Source organism: Gadus chalcogrammus, chromosome 17 (genome assembly GCF_026213295.1).
Source record: "Gadus chalcogrammus isolate NIFS_2021 chromosome 17, NIFS_Gcha_1.0, whole genome shotgun sequence".
NCBI classification, from domain to species: Eukaryota; Metazoa; Chordata; class Actinopteri; order Gadiformes; family Gadidae; genus Gadus; species Gadus chalcogrammus.
Window position 1 is genome coordinate 14,120,756 of NC_079428.1, and position 19,087 is coordinate 14,139,842.

At 47.2% G+C, this 19,087-nt stretch overlaps 2 protein-coding genes across 2 annotated transcripts; both read right to left on the reverse strand.

The window, feature by feature from the left end:
• Positions 1 to 1,567: 1,567 nt before the first annotated feature.
• zgc:101810 (uncharacterized protein LOC493612 homolog) lies at positions 1,568 to 9,574 on the reverse strand. Its single transcript, XM_056575500.1, has 9 exons — positions 9,426 to 9,574; positions 8,189 to 8,299; positions 6,764 to 6,922; positions 5,983 to 6,112; positions 5,733 to 5,869; positions 5,168 to 5,317; positions 4,620 to 4,765; positions 3,539 to 3,671; positions 1,568 to 3,129 (listed from the first exon to the last, which is right to left on the reverse strand). Exons 1-9 carry the CDS (start codon positions 9,471 to 9,473, stop codon positions 2,959 to 2,961), a joined length of 1,185 nt encoding a protein of 394 aa, XP_056431475.1. The 5' UTR covers positions 9,474 to 9,574; the 3' UTR covers positions 1,568 to 2,958.
• Positions 9,575 to 11,454: 1,880 nt separating this feature from the next.
• six7 (SIX homeobox 7) lies at positions 11,455 to 13,959 on the reverse strand. The gene is made up of 3 exons (XM_056575627.1): positions 13,552 to 13,959; positions 11,996 to 12,159; positions 11,455 to 11,683 (listed from the first exon to the last, which is right to left on the reverse strand). The coding sequence occupies exons 1-3, from the start codon at positions 13,957 to 13,959 to the stop codon at positions 11,455 to 11,457; spliced, it is 801 nt and encodes a 266-aa protein (XP_056431602.1).
• Between the last annotated feature and the right edge of the window lie 5,128 nt (positions 13,960 to 19,087).

The window sequence follows — 19,087 nt, forward strand, 5'->3', positions numbered from 1 at the left end:
CCTCGGGCCTCTCTCTCTCTCTCTCGCGCGTGCGCGCGCGCCTCGTTCGTCCTCGAGGTCATCGGGGGGTCGGTCTCATCATGAAGTCAAGAGGTCGGATGGTTTTTGTCTTCCTCGTGTCTTGTCGCGAGGTCGTTGGGGTCCAGGGAAAAAACGAAACAAACCCCCCGAACACATTCGCTCTTTTAAAGAACTGGAGGGAGGACCTTCGACCTACCCCCGCCCCGTCACCCCTCTCCCCCCACCCACACCAGACACGGGCCCCCGAACACAGTCCGAGGAACCCCTGCTTGGAGGGCGGCCGACCTCCCCTACGTCCCTCCTACGTCCCATGACCCAACGCAAAAGAAACCTTTGGTGTGTGTGTTCTTGCTCTTTTTTCCCTCCATCACATGGATCCTATACTCTTACATGTTGAAGTGAGTTAAATACCCTTCGACGAGAAGTGAACCCCGAGATGTGTTTCTGAAAGGATATTGTGAGCATCATTAGAGAGCGAGCAGCGTGCGGAGAGAGGAGGCGGTCTGGAGCCCAAAGAGAGTTTCCAAGATAGACCAGTTGCTTGGAAACACAACACAAGCCTGTTCCTCGTGTGTGTGTGTGTGTGTGTGTGTGTGTGTGTGTGTGTGTGTGTGTGTGTGTGTGTGTGTGTGTGTGTGTGTGTGTGTGTGTGTGTGTGTGTGTGTGTGTGTGTGTGTGTGTGTGTGTGTGTGCGAGAGAGAGCTCCGTTCGACCACCTCGGCGAGGCTCCCACCTTTCACAATATAACTCTGGGCCGGGGGGGGGTTATGATTTGGTTTTTTTTGGGGGGGGGGGGGGGGGGGGGGCGTTCAGATCTTGTGTATACACAGCATTGTGTTGGGTCTTAACCGGGGTTGTGTTACGCAGGTTCGTGGGATGTGAACCGATGTCGTGGGCTTAACTTCACGTTGAACAACGTGCTTTCTGATATGTTATGTTTTTTTTTAAACACACTGCCTAACAACACTAGATGATCACCCCACTGAAGTCAAACACAGTCAGACGGACAGCTGGTGAGGAGCATAAAATAACAGAAGTAAACTTATCGAGAGCATAGTGAGAGAGAGCTGGAAAGCGAGCCAACGGGAAGCAAGCGCGTTCAAACTATTAATACGTCGACTATTAATAAGCTGAGGGCTGCGTGCCAGTAGAAGCCAGCCTCACCAACCATGGTCCTGGAAGGAGGAGGAACACTGAGTGAGAAGTCAGCCTTTCCACCGCACATCAGGGGATGCTTTAGTTCAATCAACCCCCCCCACACGCCCAGACCCCCCTGATGGAAAGGGTCGGAGCGGTAATCCCACGGGATCAGGCTGGGATGGGGAAAGTTCCCGGGGATAATTACAGTGGGATTCAGCCTCCACCCCCCCTCCTCCCCAGCCCCAATGCTGTTGTTTCTCTCCCTGAGTTTGACCTTCTTCTGAATGGAGACCCACTTGTGCAGTTTTTGTTTTTTTCCGTAGTGCTAAATAATCTTGTTATGACAAGAGTACCAAGAAGGACCATGTCTTAATCACTTATTGATATTAATAACGCTAACAATAACGACTACACACCGGGTCTGTGTCTTACCTCATGGTGATTGGTTGAATGTAAATGTCGACGCTGCCAGCTCATTGGTTGGCCCTCCGCCGCGAGTCATCCTTTCCCACGGACTTTGACGTCATCGTTCACGAACACGATGCATATCAGAAGTAATCAAATATATTAAAAATAACGGGACGGCTATCACGTCCGGTATGGAATACAGGTCATTTGAAAAAGATTTATGTGCAGGGGTACTTTATGAAAGCGATAATGTGGTTTAAATATAAGTGCATGCTTTTTTATTTGTACATGTGAAGTTTCTGCGAATGTAGACTGTGTGCGCGGGTCTCTGTGTGTGTATGTGTGTGCGTATGAGTGCGATGCATGTGTTGATTGTATGCCAACATTAAGATGCCCACTATTTATTTTTAATGGGGAAAAAAACACATCAATGTATTATCGTCATGTAATATCAATATCACAATAAAACAGCAATATCTGTTCATAACGTTGTTTCATCACGTTTTCTGTCCCGGTCTGATGACATCATATGCACTCCTCGACATGGTAATGAAACATCGAGTCAGTCCGTTGTTATCAAAAGGCCTTAAAGCTTTTCTCTGAGTGGCCGGAGGATTCCATTTGAGAGTCCGTTTTGCTCTCAATCCTAGCACTGTGGAATAACGTTGCGGTGTGTGAGACACAATGCAACATGTGTGTATGCGTTGCTATATCAAGCTTTGTTTTTACGCACAATATAACAACTCAATACTGTGTGTCCTGGGCTGCTCACTCTGTGCACGATTGAGATATAACAGATTTTATTTTCAATAGCCTATTGAAATAATAGGACGTTAATACAATTACACAAAAAAACTCCAGTGGCCGCCAGGAATAGAGCATAATATCAACAATATAACAATAACCGAATAAGGCAAAAACATTGGGGTTGTCGTTTGATAACCGATGGTTATCGTATGTGTAATAATGATAATAGCAATTATTAACAATCATGAGTCATTATTTGGAGGATTCACCCACTCAACAGTTTATGACTCAAAATACCATGAATAGAACAATATGGTGCTCCATCCCCCAAAAGTGAAACACAGTTTTGAAGTTACATCATGACATAAACTACAACAAACCAAAGGTTCTTGTATGCATAACCCTCCCAAAATACTGTGTGTGTGTTTGTGTGTGTGCGTCACTCTCTCTCTCTTTGTAAGTGTTTGTGTCCCTTGTAATTGTGTGTCTTTTTGTAAATGTGTATCTCTCACTGTGTGTGTGTGTGTGTGTGTGTGTGTGTGTGTGTGTGTGTGTGTGTGTGTGTGTGTGTGTGTGTGTGTGTGTGTGTGTGTGTGTGTGTGTGTGTGTGTGTGTGTGTGTGTGTGTGTGTGACAATTGTGTCTATTTGACTCCCCCGGCCAGCTTGTCTAACACTTTGGAGCCTTTCTCCATGTACTCCTCCTTGCTGATCCAGAAGGACTCCTTGTCCTTCATGATGTTGGCCAGCACGGCCCCACCCATGAACACCATGTGCTTACGTCTGGGCGGGTCCTCGATGCGGATCTTAAACTTCTGCAGGGAGAACATGGAGTTAGTTGAAACTTTAGAGAGTGTGTGTGTGTGTGTGTGTGTGTGTGTGTGTGTGTGTGTGTGTGTGTGTGTGTGTGTGTGTGTGTGTGTGTGTGTGTGTGTGTGTGTGTGTGTGTGTGTGTGTGTGTGTGTGTGTGTGTGTGTGTGTGTGTGTGTGTGTGTGGGGCATAAGTTTAAAACCATTTTGCAACTGAAAGCGTGTCAGAAGGAGAATAGTTATTCATTCAAACGTTACACAGGCAGTATAGTGTTTTATTGTGTCGATGTTTATAATATTTTATTTGACACGGCACGCTTCTATCACCTCCACCCTGAAGCCAGGATCCCAAGCCCCACCCCTCCCTCTATAAGCCCCGCCCCCCCATGTGTGTTTGAGTGGCTCCGTATTTACCGAGAGCTTCTGTGTGTCTCCGTCCAGCACGTGCTCCAGGTACAGCTGTTTGATCTCCCTCTCCAGGCGGGAGGGCAGGCCCGGGTACATGGTGGTGCCTCCAGACAGCACGATGTGTCGGTAGAAGTCCGCCCTGCAGGGGGGGAAGGGGGGAGAGGGGGAAGGATGTGGTTTAGCTCAAGTATTACCGGATGGTTGAGTTGATGGTTGAGTAATCTTTGTTATAGCACGTCTTTGTATGTGTGTGTGTATGTTTGTGTGCGTCCATCTGTCAATGGCTGTATGTGTGATTCTTATCGGTCTGCTTGTATCCTTGCCAGAGGGAGTTGAAAAGGACTCAACAGTTGTTGCTTCAGCCCTCTAAGAGACGGAAACTTCTCCGTTCTCTCGCCAAGTTGCATAACACTTTCCTGTTTCATCACTACCCGAGGAATTGCCTTCAACAAGGACATATTCTTGTCGTTCTTTTTGCAAATATTTGAGCAGGTACATTTGACTTAATCCTACGATCTGTCTCGTCTGCCATAGATGAGGTGAATGTAAATGAATGAGGCGTTTTAAGATGTCAGCATTGCTGCAGCGACAGCAGAAGCTGAACCACAGTTTCTGTGGTTGGATCAAACAGGAAGAGGAAGTCAGAGTCGAGCTCGGACTGAAACATAGACTTCCTTATTTAATCGGCACAAACACAAGCTCAAGACTTTTGAGATTCAAAATAATCAAGTGTTTCCATTCTAAGTGCATTCAACAATGTAGATACAACCCAAAAAATTAATCAAATAAGCAACTGCTATTCGTTCTACAAGTGTTGGAGCCAGACATGATAGACACCATCATCACATGACCAACAACAGCGGTCTAGACCTTATTAATCCCTTTATTTGTCTCGGCCATCCACACAACGAAATCCCGCACCAACTACATAATCTGTCCAACATTTCCGTGATTTCATCCCAAGCGAAACGAGGTCACGGTTGTCTTACAGTAGAACACAGCTGAGCTGTGGGCTACCCTTAACCAATCACAGTCACACCTAATCAACCAATCACAACAAGGACCCTGTGTCCGACGGCAGACCGACCTGAGGTCGATGTCGGCTGCCTGGATGGTGTTGAAGAGCAGCTCCGCCACGCCGGCCCCCTCCACGTTGATGAGGTGGGGCTGGAAGAGGGCCTCGGGGGCCCCGAAGCGCTCCCCGCCCACCTTCACCTGCCGCCCGTCTGGAAGCTGGTGGGAGGGGGGGTAGAACCAGATCGTTAGGAACGTCGGAGAAGGGGTCCCACTGTTGTTGTGCATCATCATGTTACAGGGTCCGGTATTGAGGTCGGATGGATCGATACGATTGGCTGATGACCTGATCGTCACTTGGTCTAATCAATGGGTTTGACTGGACGGTGTGTAACGGGTAATCAATTACATTATCTTCTCCTTTGGGGACGGCTAAGAGGCAAATTGAGTGTATTAATATTAATACTACTGGTATTGACACCACCAGTAATGTTACTAGGTTTGACGCTTGACATTAGCTTTTTGTGTGCAAATAGTTGGAATTGGAAACTGGTTTAAGAAGTGTAACTATCCGTGCGTGTATATATTCCGACGGCGGGTGGGGGTGTGTGGGCGGAGTACCGTGAAGGTCTCCACCAGCACGGTGGTCTCGTTGGCCAGCCGCTGCTCCTGCTCGATGTTGTAGCCCACGTAGCACAGCTTCTCCTTCAGCATGCGCACCGTCTCAAAGTCGGCCGTGTGGTTGAAGGCGTAGCCCCGGAGCAGCAGGAGCTGGAGGTGGAGGTGGTGGTGGAGATGTTAGGGGAGAGAGGGGGGGTGTTGGGGTTGTGCTTGCATGTAGCAAATGTCTTGTTATTGAAGCCCTTTGATCCCCAGTAGTGCGAGTGCAGGGTTTATTATCATGGAGGTAGTGCTGTGGTTCACCACCTCTGCTGCTGGAACTTCTGAGTAATTAAGTCTTAATGGCTTTAGCGAGTTACATTAGATAAGACGCAGACATCTTGTATCCAAAGTGGCTAAGAAGTGAGACTGGGAGTGTTCAAAGTGTCAACGGGTGTCGTAACACTCAAATACAGAATGTAATGTTGAAAAAAAGTGTCGCTAACATCGGTACGAAACCTTTCAATACCGGACCGATTTAGAAGCCGGTGTGTGTGCGTGCCTTTGTGCGTGCGACCGGACTCACCTTGATCAGGTAGCGTGTGATGTCCCGTCCGGCGATGTCCAGCCTGCGGGTGAGGTGGGGCAGGGAGAAGCCCTCGTACACAGGACAGATGTGGGTCACCCCGTCCCCCGAGTCCACCACCACACCCGTCAGCAGACCTGAGCCATGAAACACAACCCGGACCCTAACTTGAGTTCATAATGTTTGGTTCTTCCAAGGAAAGGGTTATGGAGGATGCATGATGAGGGTGGGGGTGGAGCGGGGGTCTTACCCTGAGCGTAGAGGGTGAGCACGGCCTGGATGGCCACGTAGATGCCGTGGAACCCGTATGTCTCGAACATGACCTCGGCGATCTTCTGCCGGTTCTTGGTGGGGTTCATGGGGGGCTCTGTCAGCAGCACCTGTGTGAGGAGGGTAGAGAGGACTCACTGTTAGGCTAGCAGCCTAACACCTTGCTGTGTTGTTGTGGCTGGGTCGTCGTTTGGCGCCCCCACATGGTGGCTCTAGGGACTGGCACTCACCAGTGATTTAAATCTGGTCGATTATGATATATTGGAATTTATTCTGTTAATTCTGCCCCCTTTTTTTTGTCCAAAGGTGAAATAAATATGAAGGTTAAAGAAATGTGCAAACCATTCCCAACACAGCATGGCAGAAGACTGGGGCTCGCTTGATTAATGGTTCTCAAATAGCTTCATATTCATATTGAACATATTCACATTGTGTTATGTAAAGTGAAACCAGAGAGCTTAAACTGAACCGCGCCATTTCTGGTTAAGAACTCTGGCAGTGGTCGCTATGCAGGGATTTCTGTGTGGGAAAAATCACTTCCTCATACAACATCAGCCTAAAACAAACCACTTCTGCGGGCCTTTAAGATAACAGAACTTCTCCTCAGTGATGGGCTGAACAACTGCAATAGGTTCTTCAACCAGCCCACTCAAGAACCACCCCTGTACCGTCGGTCACAGCGAGGAGGAGGAGGAGGAGGAGGAGGAGGAGGAGGAGGAGGAGGAGGAGCAGCAGCAGCAGCAGCAGCAGCAGCTCCTTACCTTGCAGTCGGGCGGGTTTACGTTGAGGCGCCCGGGGCCGAAGGTGTAGTCCCAGATGTGGATCATGTCCTCCCAGGAGCGCACCATGCCGTTGTCCATAGGGTAGGTGACCTCCAGCATGGAGCGGCACTCGCTGGCCTCGTCGCCCACCATCAGGTCCTGGAGGGGGGCAATGGGGGGGGGGGGGGGGGGGGGGGAACGGGTCATGGAGGGTTGTTTAGTCTTTTAAGCAGACGCATCTGCCGGAAGCATCTTGATAGGATTTTGGAGAGAGGGGAGGACATGCAGCAAATGACCACGGCAGGAATCGAACCCTGCTGTAAGGAATGAGCCTTCACGGTACGCGCTGTACCCGGTGAGCCACCCAAAGCATCTTAGAGCAATTTCCAGGAAATCATTAAGGGGCAGGTAGGGGTCAGGCATCCCGCTCTAGGAAGCCGTAGACATTTCGGGGATCGAACACCAGTACCTTCGGGCTGGGAGTGGAACCCCTTACATCCTGGCCCCAGATACACACAGTACTGCCTCCAGAACTGATCAGTGTGTGGGGAGGGGGAGGGGGGGGAATCCCCCTAATGAGGGACATCCCCCCCGGTGTGCGTGAGGTACTTAGGGATCAGGGCGTCAGGGTCAGTCACCATTCTGACCGTAACCCGGGCTTAGGGATTGCCTGCAGGTGTCCAATCAGATTGTCCCGTTCTAAGACCCTTACGCCAACACCGGCTATAGATGGGAGGTGTTAAAAGGTGACTGGGGGGTGGGGGGGTCATGTTAGAGCCGAACCCGCCCGGCTTTGGTAGTCGGTACACCAAGAAGATTGCGGGGATTTAAACCGACTTTTTCTTTCTTCGTATTTCCCCCCCCTCTCTTTTCTCAACGAGACATGACACGTGTTGAGAACGGGTTGTGCAACTGCATCGGAAATACCAGTTCAGGGCTGTAAAGAAGGATTTATGGTTGATCATTCTCTCTTAAGTGGACACCAACAAAAGCTGAATTAACTGTAGGGTCGAACTGATGAGGATATTGACAATCAATAAATCGGAGGATTATTTTATTGTAATAATAATAATTGGTTATTTGTTGGTCTCGTGGGTTGTACATTGAGAAGGACATTGTCTTCTAGCCTAAATAACTAGTTATTTTATTTGAAGATGTATTATGTGTGGACTTGAAAACGGCTTTGTAGCTTAAAAACCCAACGCTGGTCCCCAGATGGTGTTCTTGGCCTCCACAGATGCCTTCCCCTTATCAGAAAGCATATTTTCATTCAAATGTAAAGCTCATGATGCTGACCTTGGATTGAGAGTGTAGTTTTCATTTGATAAAAAAATATTCTAATTCATTTCATCCCGTTATTTATACGTTCACTTGAGGCTTAAACTTCTACTCAGTCAGTTGAACCTCAGACCTCGAACAACCCACCTTAATCTCAATGTTCCCAACTTTAGTGTTGGAGCGAATGAGAGGACGGCCGACCATAGCAGGGAAGATGTGTTCTGGGAAGTTGGAGCCGGCAAACCCACACTTGACAAACTGGAGAGAGAGAGAGAGCGAGAGAGAGAAAGAGAGTAAAACAGACATTGTGTTTGTGTAGCCTACAGCAGTTACCATAGTTGTCTGAGAGGTTCAGGAAAGTTTGTGGCCAACAGCCTATTTATATAAAGGTTCCCTTTTTTTGAGTTGGAGAACTAGCAACTGACAGTGTGACTTTTTTGCCGTTGTTCTTTTTGGCTTAATTTAAGTTTGTATCACTTAGTTATGTTGCATTAGTTATACTGTCTTTGCACTTTGATACTGTCTGCATCCAATTGTCGTTTTAATTGTGTAGGCCTATTCTGTTTGTTTTTTTGGTAATTCCTGGGTGCATATTTTGGTAACAACCTAGCCTTTCTGGATAATATCGTCATGGCGACACATACAGCTGTTTGCCTAACTTAACTAGGCCTACATTTGCGCAGCGTCGAGACATGCCCATTGGACTGTGGAGGCATTCCACGATCGGGAGGTGTGTGCAACATTCCAGGCTTTGGGCTCCAGGTACATCGACTTTAAGTAGGCCTAATTAACACTAATCAATCGGGTTTCATTTCCTTCCTTTTTCTTTTCATGCATCAAACAATTCGAAATGATAACGGACTTCCTTGCGCGTTTGTGTGTTAAGTTTACAGTGATGCGGAAGAGAGGTTTGCAGACGCGACTAAAAAAACAACTGTGAAAACTCTCTTCCTATTTTCTGGCCAATGACAGCGCGCTGTAAGGTAATCACCACCATTTATGGCTCTGTACACAAGTCCAGGCAGATGTGGGCGAAATATGCCCTAAGAACATTAGGTCCCTATATTCCACGAAACACATAATTCAGCCAGTTCAAATTCAAACATAGAATGTCTTGCCTACATAGAGTGATATGTGAAATCCACTCAGCACGAATGTAGGACAATCATTTCAAAAGTCTTAAGTCATTGACATCAACAGTCTACCAAGAGTGATCTTAAGTCATTTCCTGGAGCAATGAAACACGCGAGTTATCAAGTAGCTGCAAACGCGATTATGACAGATCATGCGGTCCTCACTTTAATAAGTCGCCTCATTCATTATTCAATTGTGAACCTGCAAGTTACGAGCTCAGGGGTTTGAAAAAGAAAGTGAATTGACTTACACCCGTGCCATTGTCACACACCACCACCTTCCTCCCCTGGCTGTCCATGGTCGCTCAAAAGTATGATAGCCTATACTCGGGAGTCCGATTCATGCACCAGCATCAAGCGTACCGATACCTGGGTCTGCTTGCGCTTTTTTGGGAGGAGTTCTCTGCAATTTAAAAGTGGGCGGGGTTACTGGTGACGTCATTCCAGTAGTGTGTGTGTGTGTGTGTGTGTGTGTGTGTGTGTGTGTGTGTGTGTGTGTGTGTGTGTGTGTGTGTGTGTGTGTGTGTGTGTGTGTGTGTGTGTGTGTGTGTGTGTGTGTGTGTGTGTGTGTGTGTGTGTGTGTGTGTGTGTGTGTGTGTGTGTTTTGTCTTATGAGCAGATGTGAGTTGCGGAACTTTTTGAACTAGAAAGGAGTTTACTGTTGAATTGTACTACGTTCATATATGGCTCACGGCAGCCCCTGGAATTCCTTATTTTGATTTGCTGGAACGTTGTTCAACATGAATTTCTTCTAAGGTTTATAGGCAATGGATAAAGGTAAGCTGAACAAAAAAATATCCTAAATAGTTGACTGCAACTGACATTTTTTAATTGTGTGAATATAACATGAAAAATTAAGTCACATTATGAACATTTTAAAAAATAAACAAAAATCTTAACAAAAGTGTGCCACAACAACACTGAGCAGATTTTTTATAAAAATAGGTTTATTTACACAAAAAGTTTACAAAATACTCATGTTCAGTGAGACGCAGTGACGTACAACGATGATGAACGGACAAAGGGGAGACCTGTGGCCGAGTGGAGCTGTTCTCTGAAGAACCGAATAGAGGCCACTGAGGTAAGATGAGAAACCTCTTCACGTCTCCACCTCTCTGTCACTCATTAGTGAGGACGATGATGTCACATCCTTCCTGCTGACGCCTCAAGGAGGATTTCAAAAGGCCTTAGCAGCAGTCTTAAACAGGTAGGGTAAAAAAAAATACTTTCAATGTTAAGGATAGCAGCTTTTTTTGAGGGCTGTTGTGTGTTTTAAAATAATCGTTTTAAATTTCAGATTTATCATTGGATTGCAAGAGTAATCTTCACTCATTTAAGGCAGTGATATCATGGATGTGGTGTAAATGATATGATGAAAAAGTAGAATAAGTTTACACAAAGCGTAGTTGTGTGTTGCATATAGAGTGACCCTAGGGAAGGCGATGGCCCGTCAAATGCTGTAGTCAAGTAAATGTCAATCTATCACTATGAACCTCACATCAGCATTAGTATCAACACTTTAAAACTCGCCTATCCCAATCCGTGTGTAGTAATATTAAACAATAATACAAAGACTCAAAGGTTTTAAAAGACCACGTGTCAGAAGTATAGTACCCTTGTTTACCTGTCTAGAGTGTGTAGTGTAGTGAGAGGGGTGTGTTGAACGGTGACATTTAAGAGAGTTTAAGTGCATGTTGTTCAGCGCAACGACGCTAACGGGGGTTCTTTGGTTTGTTCTCGCGATGTCGTCCGTTCGCCACCACCCGGGTGGCCACGTCTCATGTCTAGCGCGATGAAGCGCGTACATACTATATTCCAGCAGCAGGGGGCGCTGTTTCCACAAGCTATATTTGAGGTTGCCGTCGGATAAATGTTTTCTCGTATCTCCTCGTCGCCCAGTGTCCCTCCACATTCGGCCATCTCATTAGCCTGGGTTGGGGTGGGTGTGGGTGGGGTTGGGGTCGTGGGGGAGGAGACTAATTAAAGTGTGAACAGTAACCGTGACCCTGACCCATGGAGGGACGGTGTGTTTTGCAGCAGTGTCTTCCATTCATAGTATCTGCTCACAATGTCACATTTAAGCGTTCGACTCGGAGGCCCAGGGTGGATCCGAGGTAGCAGCAATGCATGTTGTGATACGGAACCCCTCCACTGACTCCAATGTCAATTTAACCCTCCCTCCCCATCAAGGGGATGGCAGGCGATTCACAGCCAATGGAGCGCATTCGTTTGGTGTGGGCGTGGCGGGTGGTGTGTGTGTCGGCGGAGTCAGGTGACCGGCTACGAGTCGAACTCGCTGTCGCTGCTGACGGAGATGTCGGGCGTGGAGGCGCCGCCGTTGCCACGGCGCTCGCTGCCCGTGCTGCAGTCGCTGGCGCCCGGGCTGGGGGGGGGCTGCGGTGAGGAGGAGGGGGAGGCGGCCAGCCGCAAGCCGGGGTGGCGGTGGCGGTCCTGGTGGGAGCCGTCCGGCGAGCTCTCGGTGGTGGGGAGGGAGGGGTCCTGCTGTAGCCTGGTGTGGGGAGGGGGACGGACAGACGGTTAGAGTGTATTCAGGACCTGTGTGTGTGTGTGTGTGTGTGTGTGTGTGTGTGTGTGTGTGTGTGTGTGTGTGTGTGTGTGTGTGTGTGTGTGTGTGTGTGTGTGTGTGTGTGTGTGTGTGTGTGTGTGTGTGTGTGTGTGGAGGAAATCCCCAGAAATGAATGGAAATGCCAAACTCCTCTTTGATGTATATGTCTGTCTGTCTGTCTGTCTGTCTGTCTGTCTGTCTGTCTGTCTGTCTGTCTGTCTGTCTGTCTGTCTGTCTGTCTGAACCACCACGTACCGGTTCTTGGCGGAGGCGGCTCGGTCCCTCTGCCGGCGGTTCTTGAACCAGTTGCCGACCTGTGTGGGCGTTAGGCCCGTGGCCTGGGCCAGGTGGCGCTTGCGGGACGGGTTGGGGTAGGGGTCCTGGAGGTACCACTCCCGGAGCAGGCTGCGCGTCCTCTCCTGGTGGGGGGAGGGACGGGAACAGAGGGTGAGCATGATGTAGGACGTCCCGCGCGGGGTTCATGGGGGGGATCTAGTAACTCAGATTCTTCAACCAGTAAGTTAACGTGTAACTTCTTTCATTTTTTTGGACTTGAGGATAGGCTTCTCTTGACACGCGCGCACATAAAGATTAAAGTACACAGAACTACAGCACACACCTATAGATATACCTACAAGAAATGCTACATCAAATGAATAAAGTGTAACAAAGGTAATCGATAACTGATCATTTATTTTTTTTGCATATGGAGCTTCATTTATGCGTTACATCATGTGACTATATATTAATTGTATACTATTAATGAAAACAAATTAATTGTTTTTGTCCAAATCTAACAACCGAGTGAGGGATTGTCTTCATCAAATTAATAGTTACTATTTTAACAGCACAACCCATACAATGTTTTGCTTTGGATTGAAGCCGTTACTCATCCATTAAGAGACTTATATTGTTTTTACTGATGGGGTTCCACTGACACTAGTTTTTCTAGTTAAACATCATCCGGTTTAAAAACGCCTGATAAAAACGACTGTAATGTGAAAAACAGACTAATTGATGTGTACCTGTACTTCCTAATACCATGGATCTGTCACAGGTTTGGCATAATACCCACACGTGCATTAGATAATGGTCAGGAGCAAATCCCTCACAAAGTAGGCTATTAAATGAAAGCTCAGTAATACTCAGAAACCATTATTCAACCGACCACAAAAAGCAAGCGACATCTGATATTCCCCCAGGAATAAACCGACAGAATAAATCCCCAATGTGCCTCTGTCAGTCAACAGTTCGAAACACTGTAATTAGTTTCCACAGTGCATTCATCGTTAATGTTGTATTGATTTGCACCGGTTAGTCCCTGCTGAAAATAAACATTTAATCACTAAATTCAATGACTATTAGGGGCCCGCCCCTGTTCAGCAACTGTGTATCGAGGAGCCGCCATCCCTCGGGGCCCCCACAACAATTACTCCTCTTCCATTCGAACGGAGCTAAGCGTCCCACGTTGAAAAGTGGCGTTTAAAGCGAGTCTCTAGCCGGTGTTGGACCTTACAACGGGGCTCAGGGCTTAAATTGCCTTATCCTCATCTTAGATTATATCCACTCCATCAGGATCTTAAGAGCTCAGAGATGATGCGGTTAAGACAAGACACTCTTATATCAGAAAATACAACAGAAATATTGGCTATAATTATCGTCCATCTATCCTTAAAGGAAGTTTCGTGCGATGAAACTTCAGACCAATTTCTCCTTTTACGCACAGCCTAATCCTGGCGTGTGTTCATCAGCGACAACATGATCACGAAACCGGCCAATAAATCTGATCTTCACAGCGGACAGGGCCCTACCTTAAAACAGTGGGTCTTCTGCTCGCCGTCCCAGATGGTCCGGGGAAGCGGGAACTTCTTGCGGATGCGGTACTTCTCCACCGGGCCAAGGGGCCGCCCGCGGAGCCTCTCCGCCTGGCGGTAGTGCGCGTCCAGCCACAGGTCCTGCAGCTTGGCGTGGGACTCGCGGGTGAACCGGTGGCTCTGAAGGATCTGATAGAGGCCCTCGAAGTTCCCACCGTGGAAGGCGACCAGGGCCCGTGCTCGCATCACGGACTCCTGGCGGTTGAGGGCCTCCGCCGCCGTCCCGGGCACCGCGGCCGGCAGGGACCACAGGAACCGGCCGAGACGCTCGATGTCCCCGGTCTCCTCCAGGTTCTCGCACACCCGAGCCACCTGCTCGGGGGTGAACATGGGCAGGTGAAACATTGTATGCTTGCTTTTGTTTCAGGGCCTTTTCTTTTATTCATGCGGGGTCTTTTCCCCTCTCCAAAACCTGCAGCAGGTGACGAGCTCCTGATTCCCACGTGCATGCGCGCTACACGGTCGTCTACACACAGTGACTCGGTTACATTCGTTATGGTCGAATCGCTTCTCAGACGGATGGTTTTTAAAATAAGGCGGGAGTTATGCAATCGGACTCCCCCACCTCCTCCAACTCCTCTGCCTCCTCCTCCCTCTCCTACTTTATCGCCTTTCCAGGTATTTGCGCAACAAGGTCCTGCTTCTGCCCCAGCGAGGGCGGCTGTGGCTGTGAGCGGTGAACAAATCCGCTGCTTTCCCGGAGTTTGAGCTGGTGGCGAAGAGAGAACGCCAGAAGTCAACCCGGTATTTATAGCCAGATACAATTAGCATCTCTGCGGTTGTTTTGAGAAGGATTATATCCCCCCCTCCCCATGGCCATTAGCCTCTTAGCGGGGGGTAGTGTGTACAGAGGTGACTGGCTGATCAGCTTGTTTGGCTTAGCCCGGGGATACGAGACTGGATGGGGAGGACCGGAGGGGAGCACGGCATGGCCGGCGCGGACGTTTGATTGGTCCGATCAGATGACCCGGCCGGGACCGATCTCACATTAGGCAGCGCTGCTTATACGGAGTCCTAGCTCACTGCAATGGCTACTGATCGATAATCGGTTATTAGAAGCTGCCTGAGCCTGGCTTTGTGAAGGCCAATTGCTGACATGTAGGCCTTACAAGGATACAATCAAGCATCAGATAGACATATTACAAGTATGGCCTGCATGCTCGAAAGTAGATATATAGTTTGTTCTTGTGTCTAGAAACCTACTCAAACACAAGTAAGTGTGTGTGTGTGTGTGTGTGTGTGTGTGTGTGTGTGTGTGTGTGTGTGTGTGTGTGTGTGTGTGTGTGTGTGTGTGTGTGTGTGTGTGTGTGTGTGTGTGTGTGTGTGTGCTTTTGGTTGTGTGAGTGGTGGGTTTGGGGTGGGGGGGGGGTCTTCTAAAACCCTCAACAACACCTCAGACCAATGGACAGCATTAGTAATAAGGCCAGCCATGTGTGCGCGCGCGTGTTCATGCGTGTGCGTGCGTAGCCTTGACTGTGATCGTCCGTGACGACCCGTGGCCATAGGTCACGCAGGGCACGGTGCCTCCGTCTGCAAGGGCATTAATGAACAGTGCGCCTCGTCCCTGATCTCATTTAATCAGTCTTAGACACATTTCCCATTAAGCAGGTTAGCCATCCTATTGGAAGCATACGTCTGCCCGTTCAAACATGGTGTGCGCTTTAATCCGCCCCAAGACTTTAGCACAATGACTCGCACGTCCATCACTTTTTTTTTCTTCCAAGAACTTATGTGTTTAGCCGCTTATACCCCTCACTCTGCTCGGTGTGTGTGTGTACGTGGGATCAGTATTATGGGGGGCGGGGGGTGGTCGAACTGAACTGGGAGTTAAAACACATGTTGTTATGCTACGCTAAAGTATTTAAGATTATCTGTGTGTCTCCATCTGATGCAGGGATACAGAGGTTGTAGTCAGGTAACAGATCATGGGGATTTAAGAGGAGGTGAGGACCCCCAATGTTATCCAATCTGTCTGCAGATTAAAAAACGTTTTCATATGCTGGGTTTCATCATTTGGGTTAATGAGATTATCTGGATGCATAGATTCATCGTGCTATTGTACAGAGACCCTTAATGGCTGTTTCATTCTTTCCCATTTTTGGAACAAGGTATTATATAAAGTTTACACGTAAGATGGGGTTGAGATCAACACGATTTTCAATAACTTTTGTTCAAAATTGAAATTAAAGTAACACAAAAAATATCTGCAAATAAATGTAACAAAAATATTAATCACAAAGGGGAGAGACATTTCTATTTATTGCCTTTTGTATTTGGAATAACAGCCTATCATGAGTTTCAAAGTGCAGGCTAATTTCAACATGCACTGGAGACAACAACAATTCCCCCCAAAAACACTTCTTATATTGTTAATCTCAGTGGGTTTATATAGACGGTGCAAAGCAACTCACCCTAAACCTAGATTAAATTACAGTCTGATAGAAAGAGAGGTGTGTGTGTGTGTGTGTGTGTGTGTGTGTGTGTGTGTGTGTGTGTGTGTGTGTGTGTGTGTGTGTGTGTGTGTGTGTGTGTGTGTGTGTGTGTGTGTGTGTGGCACAACAAAGATCATGCTCAGAGATAAGCTGCACCCCTCCAAGCTTCACACAGCTAAACACAGAGCTAAACATACACGCACACGCACACACATACACACTGATCATCTCCACCAGTGTGCTGATTAATCTGTTAGACAATTTGAGAGCAGCCTTTTATAGAGCATCAATCTGCTAGTGTGTGTGTTTATTGGCATGTGGGGAACTGAAATTAAACTCTTGGTTATACATTAGTCATTGAGCTTCACACAATATATAGATATACATACATACACACATACATACATACATACATACATACATACATACATACATACATACATACATACATACATACATACATACATACATACATACATACATACAATACACTTTGTAACATGCTATGTGTGCAGAAAACGATATCATTGAATGACAGGGACATTCAATTATGTCCCAGTCATTCAGGTGTAGGCTATACTCTGAGGTAGAACCGTCGGAGTATAGCCTGACTGTAACATTGGCGGCCATAAAGTTACCAAAGAATGCGCTGAACATGAAATAATTACTGTCCCTCCTAACCTCCTGGACTGATTGAAGGTGATGGTAGAAAGATGTGTTTCAATCTGAAAAGAATAAGCCTGGTATGTACAGCTTTATAAATCTGTTCCATTGGTGAGCTTTTGTGTTTTGCTTGGCGGAATGTTTAGTTCATATTTAATGTTTCAATGTCAGACATGATGCACTGTATTTGCTTTGCTAATAAACCTCTTGTTAGCACATCGGATTTTAACATCTGCAAAAAACGTAGTAGAAAAAGAGTCTACAAATATGCATCATTTATTACCGTCGGAACAGCAGAAAAAGTTACATGCGAGCACGTCAAATAAGGAACATGTAAGTCATGTCAAAGGCACACTTTCACCGCCATTTGGAGATATATCTGTGTAAACCGTAAATTGTTCTGATCCTTGCCGGGTTGCCAGGATGAATCCCATAAATGAAGGTTTCTTCAGTGTTGTTATCACCTGGTTCAGTTTGACACCAAACTGAATAGCACCTAATAATCAAACTCACACAACCAAACACACAAACCTGGAAGCACAGGCACACACACACACACACACACACACACACACACACACACACACACACACACACACACACACACACACACACACACACACACACACACACACACACATAAATGCAGAGGCACACATGTTGATGCTTAGGCGTTCACTTATTGGCCGCAATATGAAGGAACCCTACTTGGCATAATTAATTAGTGACATAAACAGAAGCCTCCTGCTCTTATAATGGACTGTTGGTTTTGTCAGCAGACAAAGGAAGAGGCGTGCGTGTGTGTGTGTGTGTGTGTGTGTGTGTGTTTTGACCTAATGTTCCTATGAATAGGGGTCGCTGGTGGTAAGTAGATAATACTAATTACTTCTCCTCCCAATTGCTTGTTAATTGTGTTTGGTGTGGATTTATACAGTATGGTAATACCCCCCCCCCCCCACGCACACACACACACACACACACACACACACACACACACACACACACACACACACACACACACACACACACACACACACACACACAGAGGTGCATGCATGCACACACACAGAGACACTCTCAAGCTCTTGAGAAAAAAAAATGCCCACACACACACACAAATATATGCACACACACACACACGCTCAAGCTCTTGAGAAAAAAAAGCCAAACACACACACACACACACACACACACACACACACACACACACACACACACAGACTTGTCACAAGCTAATTCCCTCTAGGCAAATGTGTAGGGGCTAATTACAAGCTAATTTGCAACTCAACAGCGGCATCCTCTCAGACAGCCCCCCCCCCATCGACCCCCCCCTGATTCATCATTATTTCTCCTGGCTTATCCTCATCTGCACCGTGTGTCTTAACACCGCCTCTCAGCCCCCGGCCCCAAACAAAACCCCATAATACACTTCCACATCTACTGCCTCAGGGCGCGCATAGGCGACCCCCCCCCCCCCCCCTCTCTCTCTCTCTCTCTCTCTCTCTCTCTCTCTCTCTCTCTCTCTCTCTCTCTCTCTCTCTCTCTCTCTCTCTCTCTCTCTCTCTCTCTCTCTCTGTCTCTCTCACTGTCTGACTCAATAGGTTCTGTAAGCACAGGTGATGGAGGTGAGCGAGATTAGCTCTTTTCCATTCAAGTTAACGAGACGAGTCGATTAAACTTCTGCTCAAACTTTCAGCAGTAGAATTCAGTAATTAGGGGATAACAATATAATTAGTTGATTTGGTGTGTTTTAATTCCTGAAACTCAAATATTCACTTTAGCGTGTTGGCCCCATGATACTTAAGCATTAACGTATTTTACTTGATATTAAGTATTAATAAATGTATATTTTATAAATTTGTCGATTCAAATTCAGATTTTAATGAGAATTATAAGCAGCTTCAGCTTCCAATACACATCCAAGATATGTTTCAACCCAAATTTCCGTTTAGAGAAGTTGTGTTTTTAATTAAAAAAATACAAAAAAATCCCTGACCACATCATGGTCATGACTAAATGGATGAATGGATGAACATGCATCCCATGGCCCATCCCCCATATTGTGATCTGTTTTATTACGCTTTTCAAGCGATCTCCCCAAGTATGCACCAAGACTCCAAGTGGTTTCATTTAACCCGGCCCCTGAGGCCCGCTCCCTGGCCCCGGGCCCCTATAACCTCCCGGCAGCTCTCACCGCGCGCTGTGAGCCCAGACGAGCTCGAATTAACACACAGACCAGAACACGGCTCACAAATAGCTCCCAGACGCAGATCAACAACACCGGTATCAACAACACCGGTATCACCAACGCTTCAGCCTCCAGCTTAACCACATGCCCCCGCTAGCCAGATAGCTCTCGTTTAAGCCTTTAAAGAAAT